Consider the following 20,257-nt stretch of genomic DNA (forward strand, 5'->3'; position numbering starts at 1 on the left):
GTGTTTCATACACTGAAGCTGACTTCCATGCGGCTTTCTTTGGTAGCATGACCCAAATACCAGCACAAAACAAAAACCTGACAATGTCCCTCACCAAGATCTCATGGCAAAATTCGGACGGTTCAGTGCAATACAAACTAAGCTGCCAGTTCATTTTGCTGGTTTCTCATTCTCATCTTGGTCTTAGGACCTCATCAGCATTTCTTTTTCATTGTCATTACCTTTCATTCATCTTTTTACCCAGAGTACTCCGCACGCGCCAGAATGGTCACCTCCAGAATTTCTTCTTCTTCTCAGTCTCACTACCTTTCGGGTTTGTCTCCTCGTCCTTTTGCAACAAATGTCTGGAGTGTTCCTGCAAGTTCTCGTCCGGCCATCTGCTTTTGAGTGTCTTTTGGTTGTATGGAAATGTGTTTGTTCCCAAGTCTAACAGCTGATTGCGCAACATGTCGCTGCTCGTTAATCTACCTGTTGTCTTGTTGCTCGGGAACAGCAATAATGTTCCAGGGTCCATTTGACACAGCACATGTTGAATTGCTAGAAAACGCAAAATAGTCTGCCTAAATCATCAATCAGTCATACCTAAAAAATACTGTTAACATTGTAATAACGTTGAAATTACCGAATTGGACCCACAACATAACCTGAGGGTTTGTTTAATCTTGGCATTTTTGTACACAGTGCATTAGGCTGAAGACTCTAAATTGTCCAATTGTTTAGTCTATATGTTCCCTGCCATTAGCTGACGAACAGTCCAGGTGTTCCCCAACTGAGCTGGGACACGCTCCCACACCCGAAATAACACATGGATAAGAAAATGGATGAATTCGCTTGACTCTAACTGTGTGTGTCGGTCTCTTGACTGAAGCCTGACGCTAGAGTTTGTCGAATTGTGTTTATACAGCAGTGAGTGTTCCCAAGAACTAACTCGAGGCCACAAGCGACCATTACTGAATTTGAGCTCACTTAGTTGGATACCTTCACAGGTGTCCGTTCCCGTGCAATTTCTCTGGATGAGCCGGCAGTTCTGCCCCGGCGCAGGATCGCGAGCGACGATCCAGAAGACGCGACCTCCCCTGATGTTCCAGTCCGTTCCCCCGTTCGTTGCGTTTCTCCGGAGTTCGTCAACGCCATCGCCATGAACCCCGGCGGACGGCCGAAGGAGGTACAAACGTCTTCGGTAACATCGATGAGTTCGTTAAAAAGACTTTTACGGCACTAAGCACCAAGCGTGGAGACACAAAATTGCAAACCATTTTTCGACTCCGTCACTTAACTCTTTTACCGCCACACGTTATCAAAACGTTATCATTCACGTCATCCTTGAAAACATTCTATTTCATCAGATTTCGTCATCTTTCATTGGAATTTGATACACGGGCAGAGAGAGAGATACAATGCTGCCATCTGGTGGCCATAGTTAGTGAGTGTCTTTGATTCCACAACCCATTGACCAGGCAGCGCTGCACTTAGATGTTGCACTGCCCATTAATTTAAAAACAAACAAAAAAACAAAAACAAACAAAACGTAGTTGACGTCATTTAACGTTTATGGCGGCATACATTGTGATTTTATTAATCGGGATTAAACGTTTTTGGCAGTCAAAGAGCTAATGTGGAAGTTTGAAGATTTTGCGAGGGTCCGTTCATCATTGCTTGATTTTGTTTTCCTGAATGCGTTTTCCGTGCGATGCTTTTCCTCCTCAGAGACACATGCACAGCTACCGAGAAGCCTTTGAGGAGCTGGAGGGTGGGCCCACCAGCCCGACGGCCACAGTTGGTGGTGAGGCGCTTCCCCAAACCCCCGCCTTCCCCACCTCGCCGCAAACCCCTTACTTCAACCTGTGTAAGTCTGCCCTCTGGCTGGCACTGTGGCGCTCAGGCGTAGTTCGCTTCATTTTGCTCGGAGGGTAAAAACATCTACTTGTACTTTTAGCGATCCAAGTTCTTTCTTGAAATTGTGATAACGTTTTCAAGATTTTTATTGGCTAATGGAAATGTTCTACATTTGTGATGTTCTGTCACTGTTTTTCCTTGATTTTCTTCGGCAACACCAAATGTTATGTTGTGAGTTAACTCGAAAGAGGTTTGCTGTAAATAGCAAAACTTTTGAACGTTGCACTATCCATTAAGTAGCGCATGTAACACCAGACGTTTTGGCAAATTAATTGAAGCAGAATCCACAAATCACTTTGCCGAGTGTCCACATAGCCTGGTGCGTACACAGCCCACAGTTAAGAGGGGGATGTTGTGCTTTGGTAAGTGAGTCATGCACGTCACTCTTGCAGAGTTCCATCGTCCCGTGTCAGTCATGTACAGTTACGACCCCGCCCCCTTCCCGCTCCCCGCCCCCTGCCTGAGTGGTCCTTTGATGCGGGGTACGCACAAAACCGATTTTTAACATCTGAACTGATGTTTTTCAAACGCGGGTTTGACCATTTCAGGCAACGTTACTTTTTAAGACATCCTTTTATTCATACTAAAACTTCTTGTTTGATGAGCAGTACTGTAAGGAACATTTAGTTTCAATCTCAAAAAATCTGTGGCTCGACCCACCTCGTTGTTGACCACGTGCAAAATTTGCAATCATAATAGTGATCATGTTTAACTTTTTTAGTGATTCCGACCATTTGATGAGCAAATGGAGGGGGGGGGGGGGGGGGGGGGGTCACTCTTAACACATCCCCACTCCACAAGACAATCAGTCAGGACAATCATTAATCATGAAATTATCGGTATGTGTGTACCCAGCTCTGAGTAGCGATGAAACCCTCCTGTTTTGTTGTTTCTCGGGAAGAGGTCAATTTCTCCGGGTTTAATGTCATCTATCCTTTTGGATATTGCGTATCCTCATTTGGGTCGCACTCCCATTTGGCTCCATTTGAGCCGTAACATAACAGGAGGGAGGTGTCAATATGACAGACTGTAAATGGGACGGAAAGTTGGAAGACAGCGCTGGGGGTCATGTTGTGTTGAGTTTGTTGTGATGTCACACCGAGTGCATGTTTTTGCTCCCTCCATCAGAGCATGAAGCATGACCGCAACCCTGTGCAAATGTCTCAACTGCAGTATTTGGTTGTCACTGTCTTGATGTGCTGTTTACCTGTGATGATCATGAAATCAACATTGCTGAGACAACGTTAACGTCATACTGAAAAGAGCTTGGAAATGTGCTACTGGAAGACGAGAATTTGTGCTGCCGTGCTGGTAACATTTGATTTATTTCCATTCGTTTTAGGTCGCTCACCTCCGGGTCTTGCCAAGACTCCACTGTCAGCCCTGGGATTAAAACCCCACAATCCCGCCGACCTCATGCTCAATCAAACCGGCTCAGGTTATTGCAATTTTTTTTTTTTTTTTTTTTTTTTTAAAGATGAAACTATGTATGATGCAATTGTTAATAGCAGTACTGACAATCTTAAATCCTTCAAATACTTGAGGTTTTCACTCTTCTCTGTACTTCCACTCAGGCTTGATGTTGCCATTTTTTAAAGGTGTATTCAAGGATCTTCTTGAAAAGTAGAAGCCAAACGTTCGTTTGTCACTTTTTTAAAAACGTGCATGTGGAAGACCATCCTACCAGCTCTCCTGCTTGTCCGATTGTATACGTCGGCTACATGCTACAAACACTCCGAGTACGTATGCGCAGCTAAGAACGAGTATGCACGACGTCGTTAAGGCAGATTGATTGACAAGATCGAGAACCAATCATTACGATGAAATGTAGTAACAAAAGATCCTTGAAACACATTCACGTTTTTTTATTATTCTCTGGTCAGTGTTAGCCTCATACTTGTGGGGAAGAGAATTTAGCACAATTTAGGCTTGGTGGGCTCCACCCTTACAATTTTTTGTTTCTCTGAATTATTTCCAACGATGCCTCTCAGATGATGAGGATGAAGAAGGTAAGCATCTCATGTAAAAGATGCTATCACTCTTTCCAATGCCGCCTTTTGACCGCTTTATCCACTGTCCCATTTTTACATGGCATCCAATTCTACATAGTCAACAAACTGGTCAGGAAGCCGCAGTTTCTCACGATTTCCATTTCTCTCGCATTCAGCACCCAGAAGTTATGTGGAGACCGTGGCAAGGTCAGCCGTTACAGGCGGCGAGCAAGCCACCGCACCCCGAAGCCGTAGTCCTCATGGAGACCCGACAGAGCAACCGAGAAGTCCGAGTCCCGTCTCCCGTGCCCTGAACTCGCCATTGTCCAGTAGCAGCCCCATCCAGAGCTCGCACGGGTGAGTACTATATTTTCCAGACTATAAGTCGCACTTTTTTTTTCGTAGGTTGGCTGTTCCGACGACTTACACTGCGGAGCGACTTATATATGAAAAAAATATAAATTATTAAATTGTGTAGTCTAACTTATGCTCTGTATTTCTATATTTAATGCAAACATATGGCGCACCGTGTTATTTGGCGCAGGGACGGTAAAACATACGCTAGCTTAAAACATACGGTAGCATGTTTTCACGCTAAAACATACGCTAGCTTAAAACATAGGGTAGCATGTTTCCATGCTAAAAAATACGCTAGCATGCATACACTAACAAGCGTGCTAGTGTATGTTTTTAAAATGCAGCGGGAGCAAAACTGAGTTCGGTTGTGCTTTATTACTTTATTGAAGTATTTAACAATGTACTCGCGTTACTTTTGACCAATCCTCATCCACAAATCCCTCAAAAGTAATGGTCTTCTGTCTTCTGAATCTGAAATGAACAGCTGGGCAAGTCCTCCATCAAACATGCCTTTTTTTTATTTATTTTTTTTAATGCTTTATCAAACACGCCAGTTTCCCTCTCGTCACTGTCAGAATCAATCCCGTTACCGTGCGGCTCCTCAGAAATGATGCCGGCTTTTGCGAAAGCTCGAACACTAGTGCAAGCAGACATGTTAGCCCAATCTTGGTCCTCGAGGGCTGGAGTCCTGCAGATTTTGGATGTTTCCCTTCTCCAACACAGCTGATATATGATCAGCTCAATGGCAAGCCTAGTTCGACTTTTACTCCGGAGCAACTTATAGTCCAGAAAATACGGTACTTTATTTCCAGTGGAGGAACTGATCGTAGGCATGTGTGTCTGGTGAATTAACACACCTTTTTTTCCAATTCTCTTCCAGCGATCCGGCCTCAGCAGAGAGCAACTTTAGCAGTCCGTCCCAAGTCACTACTGATTCGAGTTTGCACACTCAGGCAGCAGTGAGCGCATATTCCACTCCAACAACCTCACACCAAGCATCCGCTTCTTCCTCTCATCTCGATTCCATTTCTGCATCATCCTCCTACCTCGGCATTGCGACTCCCACACTGTCCAGTCTTGGCCCCAGCACCCAAACCAGGAGCTACGCGGCCTCAGATTCTATCCAACCCTCCTACACGGAACCCTCCAAGACTGTGATCAGTCCCGGAAGTCCGCAGTTGCCGCACCGGGCATGTATCCTGACCGCTGCTGACAATGGTGTGTTGGAGAAGCACCCAAGTGCTTATCAGGAAGGTTACATGATGGGTCCGAAAGTATCAGCAGTTAACGGTTTGGAGGCAGGTGTGCTGGGCTTCAGTGTCAGTCCCGTCCTCGGACGCCATCAGTCTCAAGGAAGTCAGAGTAGTCAAGTGCTCAGCCGACAGTCCTCGACGGGTCAAGAGTCTCAACGGAGCCCGATCCTCAGCAGACAAGCATCCTTGGGGCAACCCGTGCCGAGCAGTCCCGTCCTGAGCCGGCATGCGTCTGTTTCCCAGTCCCACGGGAGTCCGGTGTTGGGCCGTCACCCGTCACTGTCGCAGGTGTCTCAAAGGAGCCCCAGTTTAGAGCGACACCCCATGCACAGCGGCTTCGCCACGCCGGATGAGCGGCACGGCAACCTGTCCAGACAGAGCAGTTCCTCGGGCTACCAGGGACCGCCGACCCCATCCTTTCCCGTTTCCCCGGCGGTCTACCAGGATGCGGGAATGACGGCAACGGGCGTCGGCTTCCGACAGGCAAACGCGACGACCGCTTTTCAACCTCAGCTTCCGGAGAAGAGGCGCATGTCGAGCGGCGACAGACCAAACGGAACGTTATCGTATGGCTCGTTGAACGGAAAGGTCATGTCACCGGCGAGCGCAGGAGGCAATCCCGGATACTTCCACACCCTGTCGGACTTCTCGCGCTTCAACATGCCTGGTAAGGAGATTCTCTGAGCGCGCTTTTTTCTAAGACGTGCAGGGGACAGATGTTATCTGATTGGTCGGAGCCATTTTGTGTTCTCCTCAGAGGTGGCAAAAGTACTCACCCTCGGTACTTTAGAACAACGAAAGCAGTGGTTCTTAACCTGATTTTGATCGAAACCCACAGCTTCTGTGAACCAGTTTCATGGTTTGGCAGAGGTCAAAACACACACCTGACTCAAATGATTCGTGATTGATTATACGCCCAACTTGGCCATCATTGGCTGCAATTGATCACGCGACATTGCTTGGCCTATCTGACTGTTGTGATGGTACGTCGTGTGATTTATGTTTAATCGTAATCCCTTCATTTTATGTTGAGCAAAAAAATGAAAGTGGTCAGACGAATATGTGCAATATGAATTCACGGAACCTATGGTGTTCCACAGGGTTCAATTCTGGGGCCTCTGCTGTTTTCATTGGATTTGGCGTCCCTGGGTTTGGGGAATGTACATAGGAAACTGGCAGGTTCACAACCTCCAACATGGTTAAGAACCACTGAAGTAAATATACTTGCAAAAACTTATTGGAAAAAGTAGAAATGGTGAATCAGATCATGTATTTACTGTCAATCGCTCTATTTAGACAATATTACTTGTGCAGGGTTTCCCCTGGTGTTTCATAAGCCCGGCGGCCTGCCAGGCTGTTCTTGCTCCGCCCTGGCTGGCTAAGACTCTCCGTAAGACTCCACCGTAGATGAATGGTAGTCGCCGGCTGCTATGTGCACTCACTTTCACCGTTGACGAACGTCAAACAGTAATCACTGGATGTCGGACGGTCGTTTGTCGCCCACCACTTTGACGACGAATACCTTTCGGCGCTTGTTGTTCTGGGGGAAACCTGTTACATTTCAGTCTGTAGTTTTAAACTCTTATTTGTCAAAGTCAATAATTCAGCAATGTAAAAAAATAATTATTTGAAAAACAAAGACTATGATGAATGGTACGTTCTTCTTTTGCCAGATGATGAGATGGTTCTTGCTGCAATCGTGTTTACTTGCAGATGGAGGTCCCGAAGGGAGGCTGAACGTAAAGTTTGTCCAAGATACGTCCAAGTTCTGGTACAAGCCCGACATATCCAGAGAGCAAGGTAAGCTACACAGAAGCACATTCCGTATAAATATATATTTTAAAAAAAAAAGTGTGTAATAGCATCGGGTGTATTCTAGCGATCAGCGTGCTGCGGGAAAAAGAACCTGGCGCCTTTGTTATCCGGGATAGCCACTCGTTCAAGGGGGCTTATGGCCTGGCTATGAAGGTGGCCTCTCCGCCACCTTCAGTGCATCCAAACAAGAAAGGTGATACCAAAACAAATCCGACGTTTACGTGAGATCAGAGAGAAGACACGTCGATTATCAAAGACCACAAACACGTCTCACTCTTTTTTTTTTTTTTTTTTTTTTTTTTTTTTTTTTGGGCTTGGTCTGACAGGTGACATCAGCAATGAGCTGGTGAGACATTTCCTGATCGAGAGCAGCCCAAAGGGAGTCAAACTCAAGGGTTGTCCCAATGAGCCCTACTTTGGTGAGTGGAAACTTGCTAGCCTGGAAAACATGCCTGCTCGTCAAAGACACGTTTGGTGACAAGGTCGCGAGCTGGATTCTAGATTCACGTGCATAAAGACGACCACATGATGAATTGTTTGTCTGCTTTCAGGCTGTCTGTCGGCGTTGGTCTACCAACATGCCATCACGCCTCTGGCCCTCCCCTGCAAGCTGATCATCCCTACCACAGGTTTGCGCCTTCTATTGTCATAACGCGTGGAAAGAAAGGACCGTATTTTTCGGACTTAATGTCACACTTTTTTCATAGTTTGGCTGATTCCAGTGGAGCAGTACACGTCCCCTTTCAGCGGGGGTGGGCTGGTCTTGTTTGGACTTGCTGTCCGAAACTGCCGAGCGATCCAGCGACCGCTCATTGTGATTTGTCAGACTCTCTGTCAGCTTCTCAGAATGTAGCTGTGTAAAGTCTCCTCTCTAGTATAGTTTTTTTTTAAATTCAACATGGTGATATAGCTTGTATCCAAAGCCAAATGTTTCGGCGTTGAATGGTAGTTGCTACGGAAGCCCAGAGGCGCAACCCTGCGGGTCCCAGCAATGTGAACGATTTACAGTGAAATAAATCGAGCAGTCAAATTGACGGGTGTGGAGGTAAAGTAGTCATTACGCCTAAATATTTTTTAAATTTTTAATACAATAAAATGGCAGTGGAGTAATGATATATATACAGAGAGAGGAAAAGTCAAAAGACCAGGAACATTGTTGAGTCCAAATCCAATTTTGAGAACAGTCAAAATGACGGCTCGAGTGTTTTCAGAGGTCCCAAATTTGACCTCATCCAAAATTTGCCCCCCAACATCAGCCTCCATCAACTGAACCGAAATTGGGTGGGTGGGTCTGTCCTAACAGGATGTGATGTGAGATAAACACTCAGACGCATGTCTGGAAATGAACAGCAAATTCATTTTGGTTCAAATTTCTACTGAATTCCAGCTCGTAGTTGAACCCCTTCTCGGGAATTTGCCCAAATGAGGACTCATTGATGGTATCCTAGAGCAGACCTAGCCGGACGGACCTTTTTACCCTTTGACCATGACATCAAATTTGGGTGCGAGTACCCGTTTCTCCTTGAATTCTGACATTTTTTTGCACTCATGAGCGAAATAAAGGGATAGCGTGGGAGTGGAAGTTGAATGCGCTGCACCAAAATCTGACAAGCCAACCAATTGTCTGATATTTTGCAGACCTTGTTGAGGAAGAGCCGGAAGTGGTGAAAAGCAACCCGCTGGCCGAGCGACTGAAACAAGGAGCAGGTAACATGTCAGACGTGCACGTTGACACTTGTGCGGCGTTGAAATTCAATAACCGTTGATTGTCAATCACTCCGACAAGCCGACGTCCTTGCTATGCCAGTGCTGAGCGCCCCGGCCGAATCCCATGGTAAAAAAAAAAAAAAAAAAGTCGCTGCACCTTGAGTGCATTTTTGGAAATCTCCATCTGGAATGTGCATCCTGTAACATGTCTGCACTTGGTTCATTTTTTTTTGTGTGTGGAAATGACGTCGCCAAATGCTTCTGTTGAAAACACTTTTGTCAGGAGAACTCTTTCAATGTTGTCTCTTAACATTAGTGTCCCCAGGCTTCTATAATAATAATAATATTAATAATAATAACAGGGGTTCTCAAACTTATTGGGGCGAGCAACTGCGTGCATTCTTTTGTTCTCCAAAACAAACTTTAGAGATGCCAGATTTAAGTGACAATATGCCATTTATTGGACGCATTTTCACTTATTTGACTTTAATCCCAAAGCCAAGGTATAGGGAGGAAAAATTGGTTTCAGTGTTGATGTTGCTGTTTTTGTTGGTACGCTGGTCTCAGTTTGTAAGAATGCACTTTTTAACCATTTAACCGCTGGCTGGTATTTGCCCTATTTTAGGCTTTTTGATGTATTTGATTTGCAAAAAAAAAAAAAAAAGGAAGAAGAAAAAAACACTAGGAAGCTCAACATTTCAGCAGATTGTCATAACATGTAGAGGTTCAAAATGGCACTATGCGGTCATTTCTACATTATTGCAAATGGGAGAGGGAGATTTGTACCATGTTTCTTTGTAAAATGCCAATTTTGGTCACATTGATGCTCATTACTAATCAGCATTTTTGAAATACTGTAAACCATTGTCAAAAATAAATAAATCACTCAATTTCTGCTCATATTATGTATTGACTTTTTCCAAGTCTAACTACATCATATGAAATATTCTAATTGATTTTTTTTATTTTTTAAATCCAGTCTTCCCTCGCTAAAACACGGTTCATTTTTCGCGGCCTCGCTGTATTACAGATTTTTTAAAAGTGCAATTTTGCATGCATTTTTATAGTAATATAGTAATACATATTATCAAATTTATGAAGGTTTGAACATTGAGAATTAAAAAAAAAAAAAAAGAGAAATGTGAGAAAATGTAAATGCCTCGATAAGAAAAGTGTATAAACTGTCTGATGAGGGGTTTTATAGCCTTAAAACATGTATGATAAATGTAAAACATAAAGCTAACTACTTCACGGATTTCACTTATTGTGGGTATTATTTGGAACCCAACAACGAAAACGAGGGAACATTGTATATACAGCATAGTCAGTTTTGTTCATAGTACAATATTGCTTAAAATATTGGCATAAAATACACATATATATATATATATATATATATATATATATATATATATATATATATATTAGGGGTGTCACGATTCGCCAACTCCACGATTCGATTTAAATTTCGATTTTGGGGTCACGATTCGATTTTTTTTTCGATTTTTTTTTTTTTTTTTTTTTTTTTTTTTTTTTTCTCCGCTCCCCCACTTTATAACACAGAGGCATATGCTTCTGTAGGCTAAGGCTAGTCTATGATCATTGGTTCTATTCATTGTACAGTAAATCTTATTTCAAAAGATCGGCTACATATAGGTGATGCAATTTCCATATTATTTTTGTGTAAATTTATGTAATATATGATAATTGACATTAGGCAGGAATGATCAAATTCAAAGAATTTATTTACAATATAAAGTTAACCGTCTTGTTCTTACTGAAGTGTAAAATAAAAAATAAAAAAACAAAAACAAAAAGTCACAGTGGGTGCCTGCCATCTATTGACTGTTTTTGGTTACAACAGTGTGCTGTGCGTTCCTCTTAAAATAATGTGCAACAACAACAAAAAATATATTGTATCCAAAGTCATGGAACAAATACAGCCTGAACAAACTATATCCCAACATTTACAGTTGCTGGGCATACTGTAGCGTGGTTCAAGTACACTAATTAAATGTTTGAATCCAGCGTTTTCCAAGGCTGCAGGTCTGCTGCTATAAATAGACCTATGGATCTGGCGTTTCGCGCGAGCTGAAGTGTGTGGAAGTTTCACTGTAAATGAGGATGAAATAGTTGGTTGGACCGTTGTTTTCCCACTTCTAGTTGAATTTGATAAATCTAAATCTTTGTGATGCCTGCGTAAATGTCCCGTCATGTTTGTCGTGTTTCCCGTGGCCGAGTACAGTACGCGCACATAGCATATCTTGCAAACTGTGGTCTTTTTTTGTGGTCATCGAATCGAGTGTCCTCTCTTCTATTTCGATGCTCGAAATCGTGACGTAATTTCGATCGATTTCGATAAAAAATCGAAATCGTGACACCCTTAATATATATATATATATATATATATATATATATATATATATATATATATTTATTTTTATTTTTATTTTTTTACTAAAAATATATCAATATGTAAAGAATTAAATTCGTTATCAGACTCGATGAGCAGAGCCTATTTTTCGGCTCAAATATAAAAAAATAAATAAATAAATACAAAAATAAAACTTACGATTTAAGTGCCCAAGTATCAAAATGACACTCCTAGCATCATTTCCAGTGTGCAGTCATTCATCCATTTTCAAATATTTACAACCTTTTAAAATCAGAAAACTGAACATTTGATTGAAAAACTCCGGTGCCTAAAGGATTAAAAAATTGTGGTGAAATCCAGTCCAGTTTGAGAACTGCTGTTGTGTAATTTCTTTTGTGGAATGATTTGAATGAATTTCCTTCTTGAAAAACGTTTTGGTCTTGCAACGCATACTAACGCACTAATGACAAGAACGCGAATATCCTGTTGTTTACCTGCCCCACTTTTCAACATGTGCTTGGGATGCCAGCATGCAACGTGCTGTACATCAACTCGGTGGACATGGAGTCGCTGACGGGCCCGCAGGCCATCGCCAAGGCCATCTCGGAGACGCTGGCCGCCGCTGCCGCCGCTTCTCCGTCCGCCGCCGCCACCGTCGTGCACTTCAAGGTGTCGTCGCAGGGAATCACGCTGACCGACAACCAGAGGAAGTACGTTCGCCGGATCATTTGTTCCATCCGACACTCGCACCTCAAAAAAACAAAAAGCAACAGGATCAACTTTTTATGGTCTTCTGTCCTTTTTACTTGTGTGAAGGCACATATGTTATTCTACACTTTCAACTTTATTATATTTTATTCCTCGCACTTGTTTGGTGATGCGCTACTACTTCCACATTTTTCAACCGATTTTCGCCATTCAAACTTCGACATATTCCAAAAATTCACGCGACGACAGCTTCTGTTTTTCTCATTCCCAGGATTCACGCCTTACCAACAGTATATGTTATTCTACACCTTTAACTTTATTATGTATTATTCCTCGCACTTTTTTGGCACGCTACTACTTCCGCATTTTTCAACCGATTTTCGCCATTCAAACTTCGACATATTCCAAAAATTCACGCGACAATTGCTTCCATTTTTCTTACTCCCAGGATTCACGCCTTACCCACAATTCCCGATTTTGTACCCTACTATTCCACAGTCACTCCCAATGGCAGATTCAACATCCCACATTTACATCATTTCAAAGTCCGTTCTAATTTCAAAATATTCTGAATCGTCAGCCCTTTTACATTCCCCAAATTCACGCCTTTCCCACAATTCCCCTATTTTGTACCCTAACATGTCACTTTCATTCCCAAATAGCAGATTCAACATGACACATTTACATAATTTTAAAATGACATTCAAAATATTTAACTCTTTCATTTCACTTTAGGGATGATTATTCGGTCCATCCCCTACTTCATTCTTCACACCCTACCCCCTAGGGGTGTTAAAAAAAATCGATTCGGCGATATATCACGATACTACATCGCGCGATTCTCGAATCGATTCAATAATCGGCAGAATCGATTTTTTTTTTTTTTTAGGATTCACACCTTGAGCATGAAGAATGTTATATGAACGGAACACTAAGCCTTAATATTTTATTTTAATGCTGGTCAAACATGAAACAGATTACAACCTCTATAAGACTGAAATTTCAGATAAATAAATAATACATTTTCATATAAATCTTACACTCTACAAGCTTACTGATTAGTATTTTCTAAATTTGAATGAAAAAAAATCGCAACAATCGACTTATAAATTCGTATCGGGATTAATCGGTATCGAATCGAATCGTGACCTGTGAATCGTGATACGAATCGAATCGTCAGGTACTCGGCAATTCACACCCCTACTACCCCCCGTTTTTGTTTTTTTTTCTGCTGTAATTTCTATATTTATTCACTGATTCTAACCGTTCCAACTTTCAATTGTTCAGCTCTTCCAGGTCATTGTGCATCATTCCATGTCATCCACATAATTCCACAGTTTTTTCACGCAATTTCTCCAGGAATTGCATTTTCTAGTTAGCAATATGTTTTTTTTTTTTTCAAATTAATTGTTGTATTATGAAACATTCAGTCGACCTATGAACGTTTTTGACGTACCAAACAGACCAAAGAGGAGCGTCAAAACTGTCTAATTGGATGTTGGCGTTTTTGTTGTTAGGGTCTTCTTCCGACGCCACTACCCCTGCAACACCGTCACCTTCTGCGATATTGACCCTCAGGACAGAAAGTGAGTACACATTCAAAATCTCTTTGCGCGATTGATACTTTTCATAATCAACAACCTTGTATCGTTGATGTCTGCTCTGTTCATCTTCCTAAATAGTTAGTCATCATATTTGAATATCCGTCGATTTAATTGAACAAAGCCACGATCGCAATGACATTTTTTTGGGGGGGGGGGTGGTGGTGGTGGTGGGGGGGGGGGGTAAATCCAATGAAAATATTGTTGCAGTTGTCAATTTGGTTTAGTTCAGGGCCTGCTATACTAAAAAAAAAAAAAAAAAGCCTCAAGAGCGTTTATTGATTGATTGATCGATCGATTGATTGATTGATCGATCGATCGATCGATCGATCGATTGATTGATTGATTGATTGATTGATTGATTGATTGATTGATTGATTGATTGATTGATTGATTGATTGATTGATTGATTGATTTGCATCATGTTGAGATGGGCCAGTATAGAAAATGTCATGAAATTTTATGGAAAGATGCAATATTGGGATATGAGATCTTTCGATAAAATATTTTGTTTCGGGTTTCTTTCTTTCTTTCTTTCTTTCTTTCTTTCTTTCTTTCTTTCTTTCTTTCTTTCTTTCTTTCTTTCTTTCTTTCTTTCTTTCTTTCTTTCTTTCGGTGTGTGGACATTTCCTGTGCTGATTGATTCCCCAACTTTTGGCGAATTGAGAGCTCAGCTCATTATTCATTTAATTGGTCAAAAAAAAAAAATCTTTTTACAGTTTATTTACTCCAAATCTTTGTTCATCTCTGTCAGCACCGCCAATTAAATATTCTTCCACTAGATGGCGTTGTTGTTGCAACAGAATAAGTGTTCAACATGACAAGATTGTCTCAATTCATTTGGAAGATAAACTTTTTTATTGTTGTTGACATTTTTGATTGATGGTGTTTTGTGACACGTATTCAACGTTTCTATGAAGAAATTCCTAAAACTGGATTGAAATGTTTGCAGGTGGAACAATCCAGAAGGGGGCCCAGCAAAGTAAGTGATGGAGAGCGATCAAGATTTAGCAAACGTCCTGCCGGCCATTTTGTCTGACTTGTCCACGTTTGCAGGTTGTTTGGTTTTGTGGCTCGCAAGCAGGGCAGCACGACGGACAACGTGAGCCACCTGTTCGCCGAGATGGACCCCGAGCAGCCCGCCAGCGCCATCGTCAACTTCGTCACCAGGATGGTGACGTCGCAAAAGCGATGAGGCAGCTTCAAGCTAACCTTGGCGCTTTTTTTTTTTTCTTCACTTCTTTCCCCTCCTCTGCCCGACGGGTGGACGGATGGACAAACACTCCTTTTCTGTGCGGAAAATTTTTGTGTTGCTTCTCGGCGTCTAAGCGCACGTTTTTGCGCGCGCTTCTTGCTTGTGCCTTTCTTTTCGGACGGACTACAGAGTGGAACTGCGGAAGTGCGGAAAGGGGGTGGAGCTAGACGTGACAACGGCACGGGAGGCGTCTCCCCGGAAGGGAAACGTTTGCTTGGCGTGACTGTGACTGACTGTGAGTACAAAATGTTTTGGAGTGTGTTTTGACCCAGACGTAACGTGGGAATGAAAATCAGTTCTTGTGGTCACTAAAACGTATACATATTCGATGCAACAATTTGACATTATTACATGGAATAATTGGATACAAAAATGTCTAAAATCGACGGACAAAATAGTTTATTTTTAATTGATTAGTTGTGGATTAAGTCAATGAAATTTTAAAATGCCTGTTCCTCTCCTACGGAAGCAGATTGCATTCACTTAAAAAAAAAAAAAAAATCTTGTTTTTCTGACTATTTTTGGAGGGAGCTTTGTTTTTTTTTGAGTATTTTTCTGAATATATATTTTTTTTGTTTGTTTTGTTTTTGTTTTAAATCCTTTTTTTCTCCTGTTTTTCTAATTAATTTGTCTGAATACGTTTTTCCCAGTTCTTTTTTTATTCTTTTTTATGACAGAAAAAAAAATATTCAAAAAAACGGGGGGGAAAAAACCTCAAAAACAAAGCTCCCCCAAAAAATTAGTCAGAAATACAGGACGTTTCTTCATCCCAAGTGAATGCAATTGTCTTCATACTCTCCAACCTTATTATCCTACAGAAAATGTGATTTCAGGGGAAAATGCGCCATCTAGTGGCAACTTCAGAAAGCTCAACAAAAAAAAAATGTTGACGAGCTCGAGAATTTGTGAAAGGCACAAATGAATGAGCCTTTTGTGCACACCATGGATTTTTTTTTCCGCCCTCCCACATCATGTCTGAGGCTTTCCACTTTTTTTTTGTGAGGAGAAAAAAGTCAAGTTGTGTGACCTTGGTGGATTGTTACTCTCAATTTTTTTTGGGCCATCAACCAAAGAGAGTTTTTTTTTTTTCATTTGTTTGTTTGTTTTTTGTTTAATTATTTTTTCTAAAAACAAAAAATATGGCTGCTGGATTGTTTCCTTATGTATGTACTGATACTGTAGGATGGCCAATGATGCAAAGTTACAGGGGTCTTTTTTTTTTTTTTATGGGCTATTAATGTGCTGTGTGTAAATATTTTGCCTTTATGGGTCGGACTGTTATTAGAAGACTTCTGGTGCCTGACTTTCGTTTAGAAAAACAGCCTATTTTTATTTTTTTTTAATTTAAAAGGAAAAAAAACATTCAGCAAGAATTTCTGAAACAATGGCAAAAAATGTACTACTCATGTTTATTATTTTCACTATATGCGAGGTTTAAGGAAAATGTATTTTATTTTGTGTGTGTGTAAGCGGCTTTATAGCAAAGCACTGTGCCATGACACTGTTGTTGAGTTCATCTTTTTGTTTCGTTGCACCAGCTGGCCAAAATTCACAGTTCACAAAAGTAAGCTATATATACATAAACAGAATATAAATATGTAAGAACACTTCCAGTGAAGATATTTATTTGTATTTTTTTTGCTTTGTTGCTCAATGCTCGCTTGTATTATGTACAAAGATGACTGAAACAAGGAGAACAGAATGCTTTTCTAAAGAGAGATATATAATGCATTCACATTATAGGGTGTAAAGTGAATGTATCACGGATTTATTTTTGAATACGCTTGTATTTTTTTCTTCCTTTTTCAAATAATCCAATTTGACATGTTTTGTAGGAGTCCAAAATGGATTCATTGTAAACAAATGCCAACGTAACTTCGGATTGTCCAAGTCGAGCACTTAACTGCAGTAGATATGATGATTCTACTTTTTGAGGATGTGGAAAAAGTTTTGTTTTCCTCTCATTTGTATTTATCTGGTGTTCCCTATAACCCCCCCCCCCCCTCCCCCAATTTTTATTATTAAGTAAAAAAAAATAAAAAAAAAATCAACAAAAAAAAGTGCCTTGACCTCAAGAAAGGCGGTCCAGCACTGACCTGTATATATGACTGGATAGCCGATAGCCCATACATGCCAGTGCAAGCCGTTGAAGTCACGGGGCGGCCATCTTGTTACTCCCACCTCACGAGTAGGCTACTGTATCAACTATACGGTACACGTACAGATGAGACATATACAGCTCGTAAGTGAGGTCACTATTTTTTAACAAGTTAAAAAAAAAAATGTAACAAGTGGATGGTATGTGCTGCTTTGAAAACCACCTTTTTCTTTGATTGCTCAACTCCTTAGACCCCAATATTAGATTTGGCAGAGGCATCTTTTGTTGAATTACAGTTCTAATTCTTTAAATTAAAAAAACAAAAACAAGATTCCTCCTGTACTAAACACCCTTAAGCATAAAGTTGTAAAATATCTGAAGTCCTCTTTAATAAATTTATAACACTATAAATGATGCTGTTTCAACTAAGTACGGTCTCGAATCTCCTTTTAATATTGATAATGTAAATGTAATGTGATCGTATGGCGCGAAACGTTTCTTAGGAGGAGCAAAATGGCGGCCTCGCGACCCTCAAAAGTCTTTTTGGCCTATCGGCTATCCTGTCATAAATATAGTGCGGTCCAGTCAGTGGTCGCCCTCTTGTGGCAGACGGGAGTCATTACAAAAACAACAAAGGCCAGCGTGTACTTTCAAGTGGAAGTGACCTGAAAAGTCAAACAACTCCAAAATTGTACTTGTTAGCGGTTTTCTTTCGTTTTGTGGCAATTTGCCTTTGGCAGTGAAGATTGCCACCGATCAATCCGATGCATGTTTTTTTTAAGGCCGGCACTGGAACAAATTTAACAATTGAGGTCATGGGGAAAAAAAAAAGAGAGAGAGCAAGAGAAGCTTGAGCACTTCAAAATGTATTTTTGATACAATGTGTTGATTAACCGGCGGCTGCATGCAACATTTTCAGCCATAACAAAGATGACGTATGCAATATATGCTGACAAGTGCATGTTGACGAAAGGAGAAGATGAAGAACACCCCCCCCAATAACAAATACAAATCAATTGTTGGACTGCAGAGAATGTCACAATGTCTGTATAGAGAGCGTTGTCATATTTCGTTTGCTACATTGTATGTATGGCTTTTACTATTTCTGATGGAAATGATCATAAATAATAATAATAATAATAATAAATAAAAAAGTGGTTCAAATACGAAGTGTTTGTCTCCTTATATATTTATCATATTTTCTAAATTTTCAGTTTTCCACAATTACACTGACAAAAAAAAAAAAAAAAAAAAAAAGATTAGGGCTTACAAATAAATATAGAATGAATTAGCACAAAAAAAGATTATTGAATTAGCATTTTGTATGTTGATTACGTCTAACATAAGCATTTCATACCTGAAAATGTCCACAATATCACTAACAAAAAGTAAAAAAAAAAAAATAATAAAAAGGTTATTAATTAGGATTTTGTATCTTGATTACATCTAACATAAGCATTTCATACCTGAAAATGTCCACAATATCACTGACAAAAAAAAAAGTATTAATAAAAAAGGTTATTAATTAGCATTTTGCATGTTTATTACATCTAACATTAGCATTCGTTTCATATCTGAAAATGTGATCACATTTTACTTTAAGCTGCCTGTTTTGTTGCAGGTTTGGAAAATGAAGAAGTGGGGGGGGGAATTTTGTCTGCTAGTCGCCATTTTTCATTTTTTTTGTTTTAAATTGCATTTCATTGTGTTTGATATTTTTGGACGAGTTAACATAGCTGATAGGAAAGTAGTACCAGAGCTACAGGTGATTGTGATGTGATTGATGTAAGCTGTAATGTGTCCGAAAGGAAAAAACGAATAAAACTAAAAAAACAGGAAGGTAGACTGCCTGCTGACTGTAATACCACCTTTTGCCCTCGTGGTGTCAGTGTTTCCTTGCCAAACGCTCTTGATTGGACTTGTACTTTTGAGCCACCTTGCCTGAATAGAGTTGTGACTTGAAACTGTGATCTCCGCAGGGGTCCCGACTCCCAACTTGTGTGTTGTTGAGGTGGGGGGCGCGGGGGGTGTTAGATGTTCCATTTTGGGACGGTGAGGGTGCGTGACAAGGGGCGTCATCCTTTTAATCTGCGTGTGCTTCTGCTTTCTGTTTTGCCTGCGAGTGTTTGGCTGGCCTGCAATCTGCCTGTCATTTTCACACCTTTTTTTTCCTCAGAACACACTCACACGTGACCTTGTGCTCGTGGCAGAGGCGTCGTTTTGCCATTTGGCAAGGCACACCTCCACATAGAAATGAGTGGCTTGCGTGGAAAAGAAAAACGCTTGCGCTTTCTTTCTTTTCTTTTTTTCTTTCCACATGGCCCCAAACGTTTCAGGTTAGTATCATATCTGTGTTTCAGCTTGTTTGTAATTGTTCAATAATGTGATAAAACTATAAGCCGCCAAGGAAATATAGTTAAAAAAACAAACAAAAAAGTTCAATCAAAGTCGTGGTGAAAGTTTAGAGGAAACCGGAGAAGCAACTGAGATACCAGATGCAATACTGCCCTCCTGTGGATGACTGTAGTAACTACATTCAGAGTGGGAAGAGGGTTGACTTGTTCGTGAGCTGTTAAAAATTAATATAGAAAACGTACTTCGTACTTAAGTAGATTACCTACCAGGATGTGGATGCGGGAATTGAAAGTAATACCCATAAAAAAATAAATAAATAACGAAAAAGATAGTTCATCAGAAGTGTACACATCACCTTCATTAATTTTTGTCAAAAGTGCAATGAACAGATGGCTGATGGAATAAGATAGCGACTCCTGTACCGGTGGTACCAGGTTCGATCCCTGCTCTCGCCGTCATTTTCAATAATTGTATTTCAAAAGTGCATTTTCATGAGTGAAAACAGAACACTGTGCCTTTAAGCACTGCTGCGGTTGTGAAGGCAGATTTTTTTTTTTTTTTTTTTTTGTTAGTAGAAGTTTTTGAACAGTACATGATAAACATAATATTTGTTTAACACAACACGCACCAAATTTCGAACCACCGTGACCATGAATTGACTGTCCAAAATGCCCGATACAGAACTTAACACAATAATATTCATAAAAAGTACTATAAAATCATAATTACTCAACATAAATTGGCAGTTTTTTCAGAGAAGAGTTGAAATGAACCATTTCACAGAATAGCTGGTTATTTTTTCAGAAGTCTTGTGTTGGTGTCAAACTCATATTCGCTCAGGGGCCGC

General features: G+C 40.8%; 1 protein-coding gene across 8 annotated transcripts in view; it reads left to right on the forward strand.

The window, feature by feature from the left end:
• tns1b (tensin 1b) overlaps positions 1-18,225 on the forward strand; it is a 130,664-nt gene extending 112,439 nt beyond the window's left edge. For 7 of the 8 annotated variants that reach the window (XM_077535907.1, XM_077535908.1, XM_077535910.1 and 4 more), the window contains 16 exons: positions 987-1,165; positions 1,708-1,846; positions 3,239-3,334; positions 3,888-3,905; positions 4,064-4,244; positions 5,125-6,164; positions 7,211-7,297; positions 7,377-7,505; positions 7,639-7,731; positions 7,864-7,941; positions 8,951-9,019; positions 9,099-9,146; positions 11,923-12,103; positions 13,619-13,687; positions 14,655-14,684; positions 14,759-18,225. In XM_077535907.1, the coding sequence (XP_077392033.1) occupies positions 987-1,165; positions 1,708-1,846; positions 3,239-3,334; positions 3,888-3,905; positions 4,064-4,244; positions 5,125-6,164; positions 7,211-7,297; positions 7,377-7,505; positions 7,639-7,731; positions 7,864-7,941; positions 8,951-9,019; positions 9,099-9,146; positions 11,923-12,103; positions 13,619-13,687; positions 14,655-14,684; positions 14,759-14,897 (2,576 nt within the window). In that variant the 3' untranslated portion in view covers positions 14,898-18,225. The remainder of the gene's footprint in view (positions 1-986; positions 1,166-1,707; positions 1,847-3,238; positions 3,335-3,887; positions 3,906-4,063; positions 4,245-5,124; positions 6,165-7,210; positions 7,298-7,376; positions 7,506-7,638; positions 7,732-7,863; positions 7,942-8,950; positions 9,020-9,098; positions 9,147-11,922; positions 12,104-13,618; positions 13,688-14,654; positions 14,685-14,758) is intronic. The other variant, XM_077535915.1, reaches the window with a different exon arrangement.
• The last annotated feature ends 2,032 nt before the right edge of the window (positions 18,226-20,257 follow it).

The sequence above is a fragment of the Festucalex cinctus genome, chromosome 11 (assembly GCF_051991245.1).
Source record: "Festucalex cinctus isolate MCC-2025b chromosome 11, RoL_Fcin_1.0, whole genome shotgun sequence".
NCBI classification, from domain to species: Eukaryota; Metazoa; Chordata; class Actinopteri; order Syngnathiformes; family Syngnathidae; genus Festucalex; species Festucalex cinctus.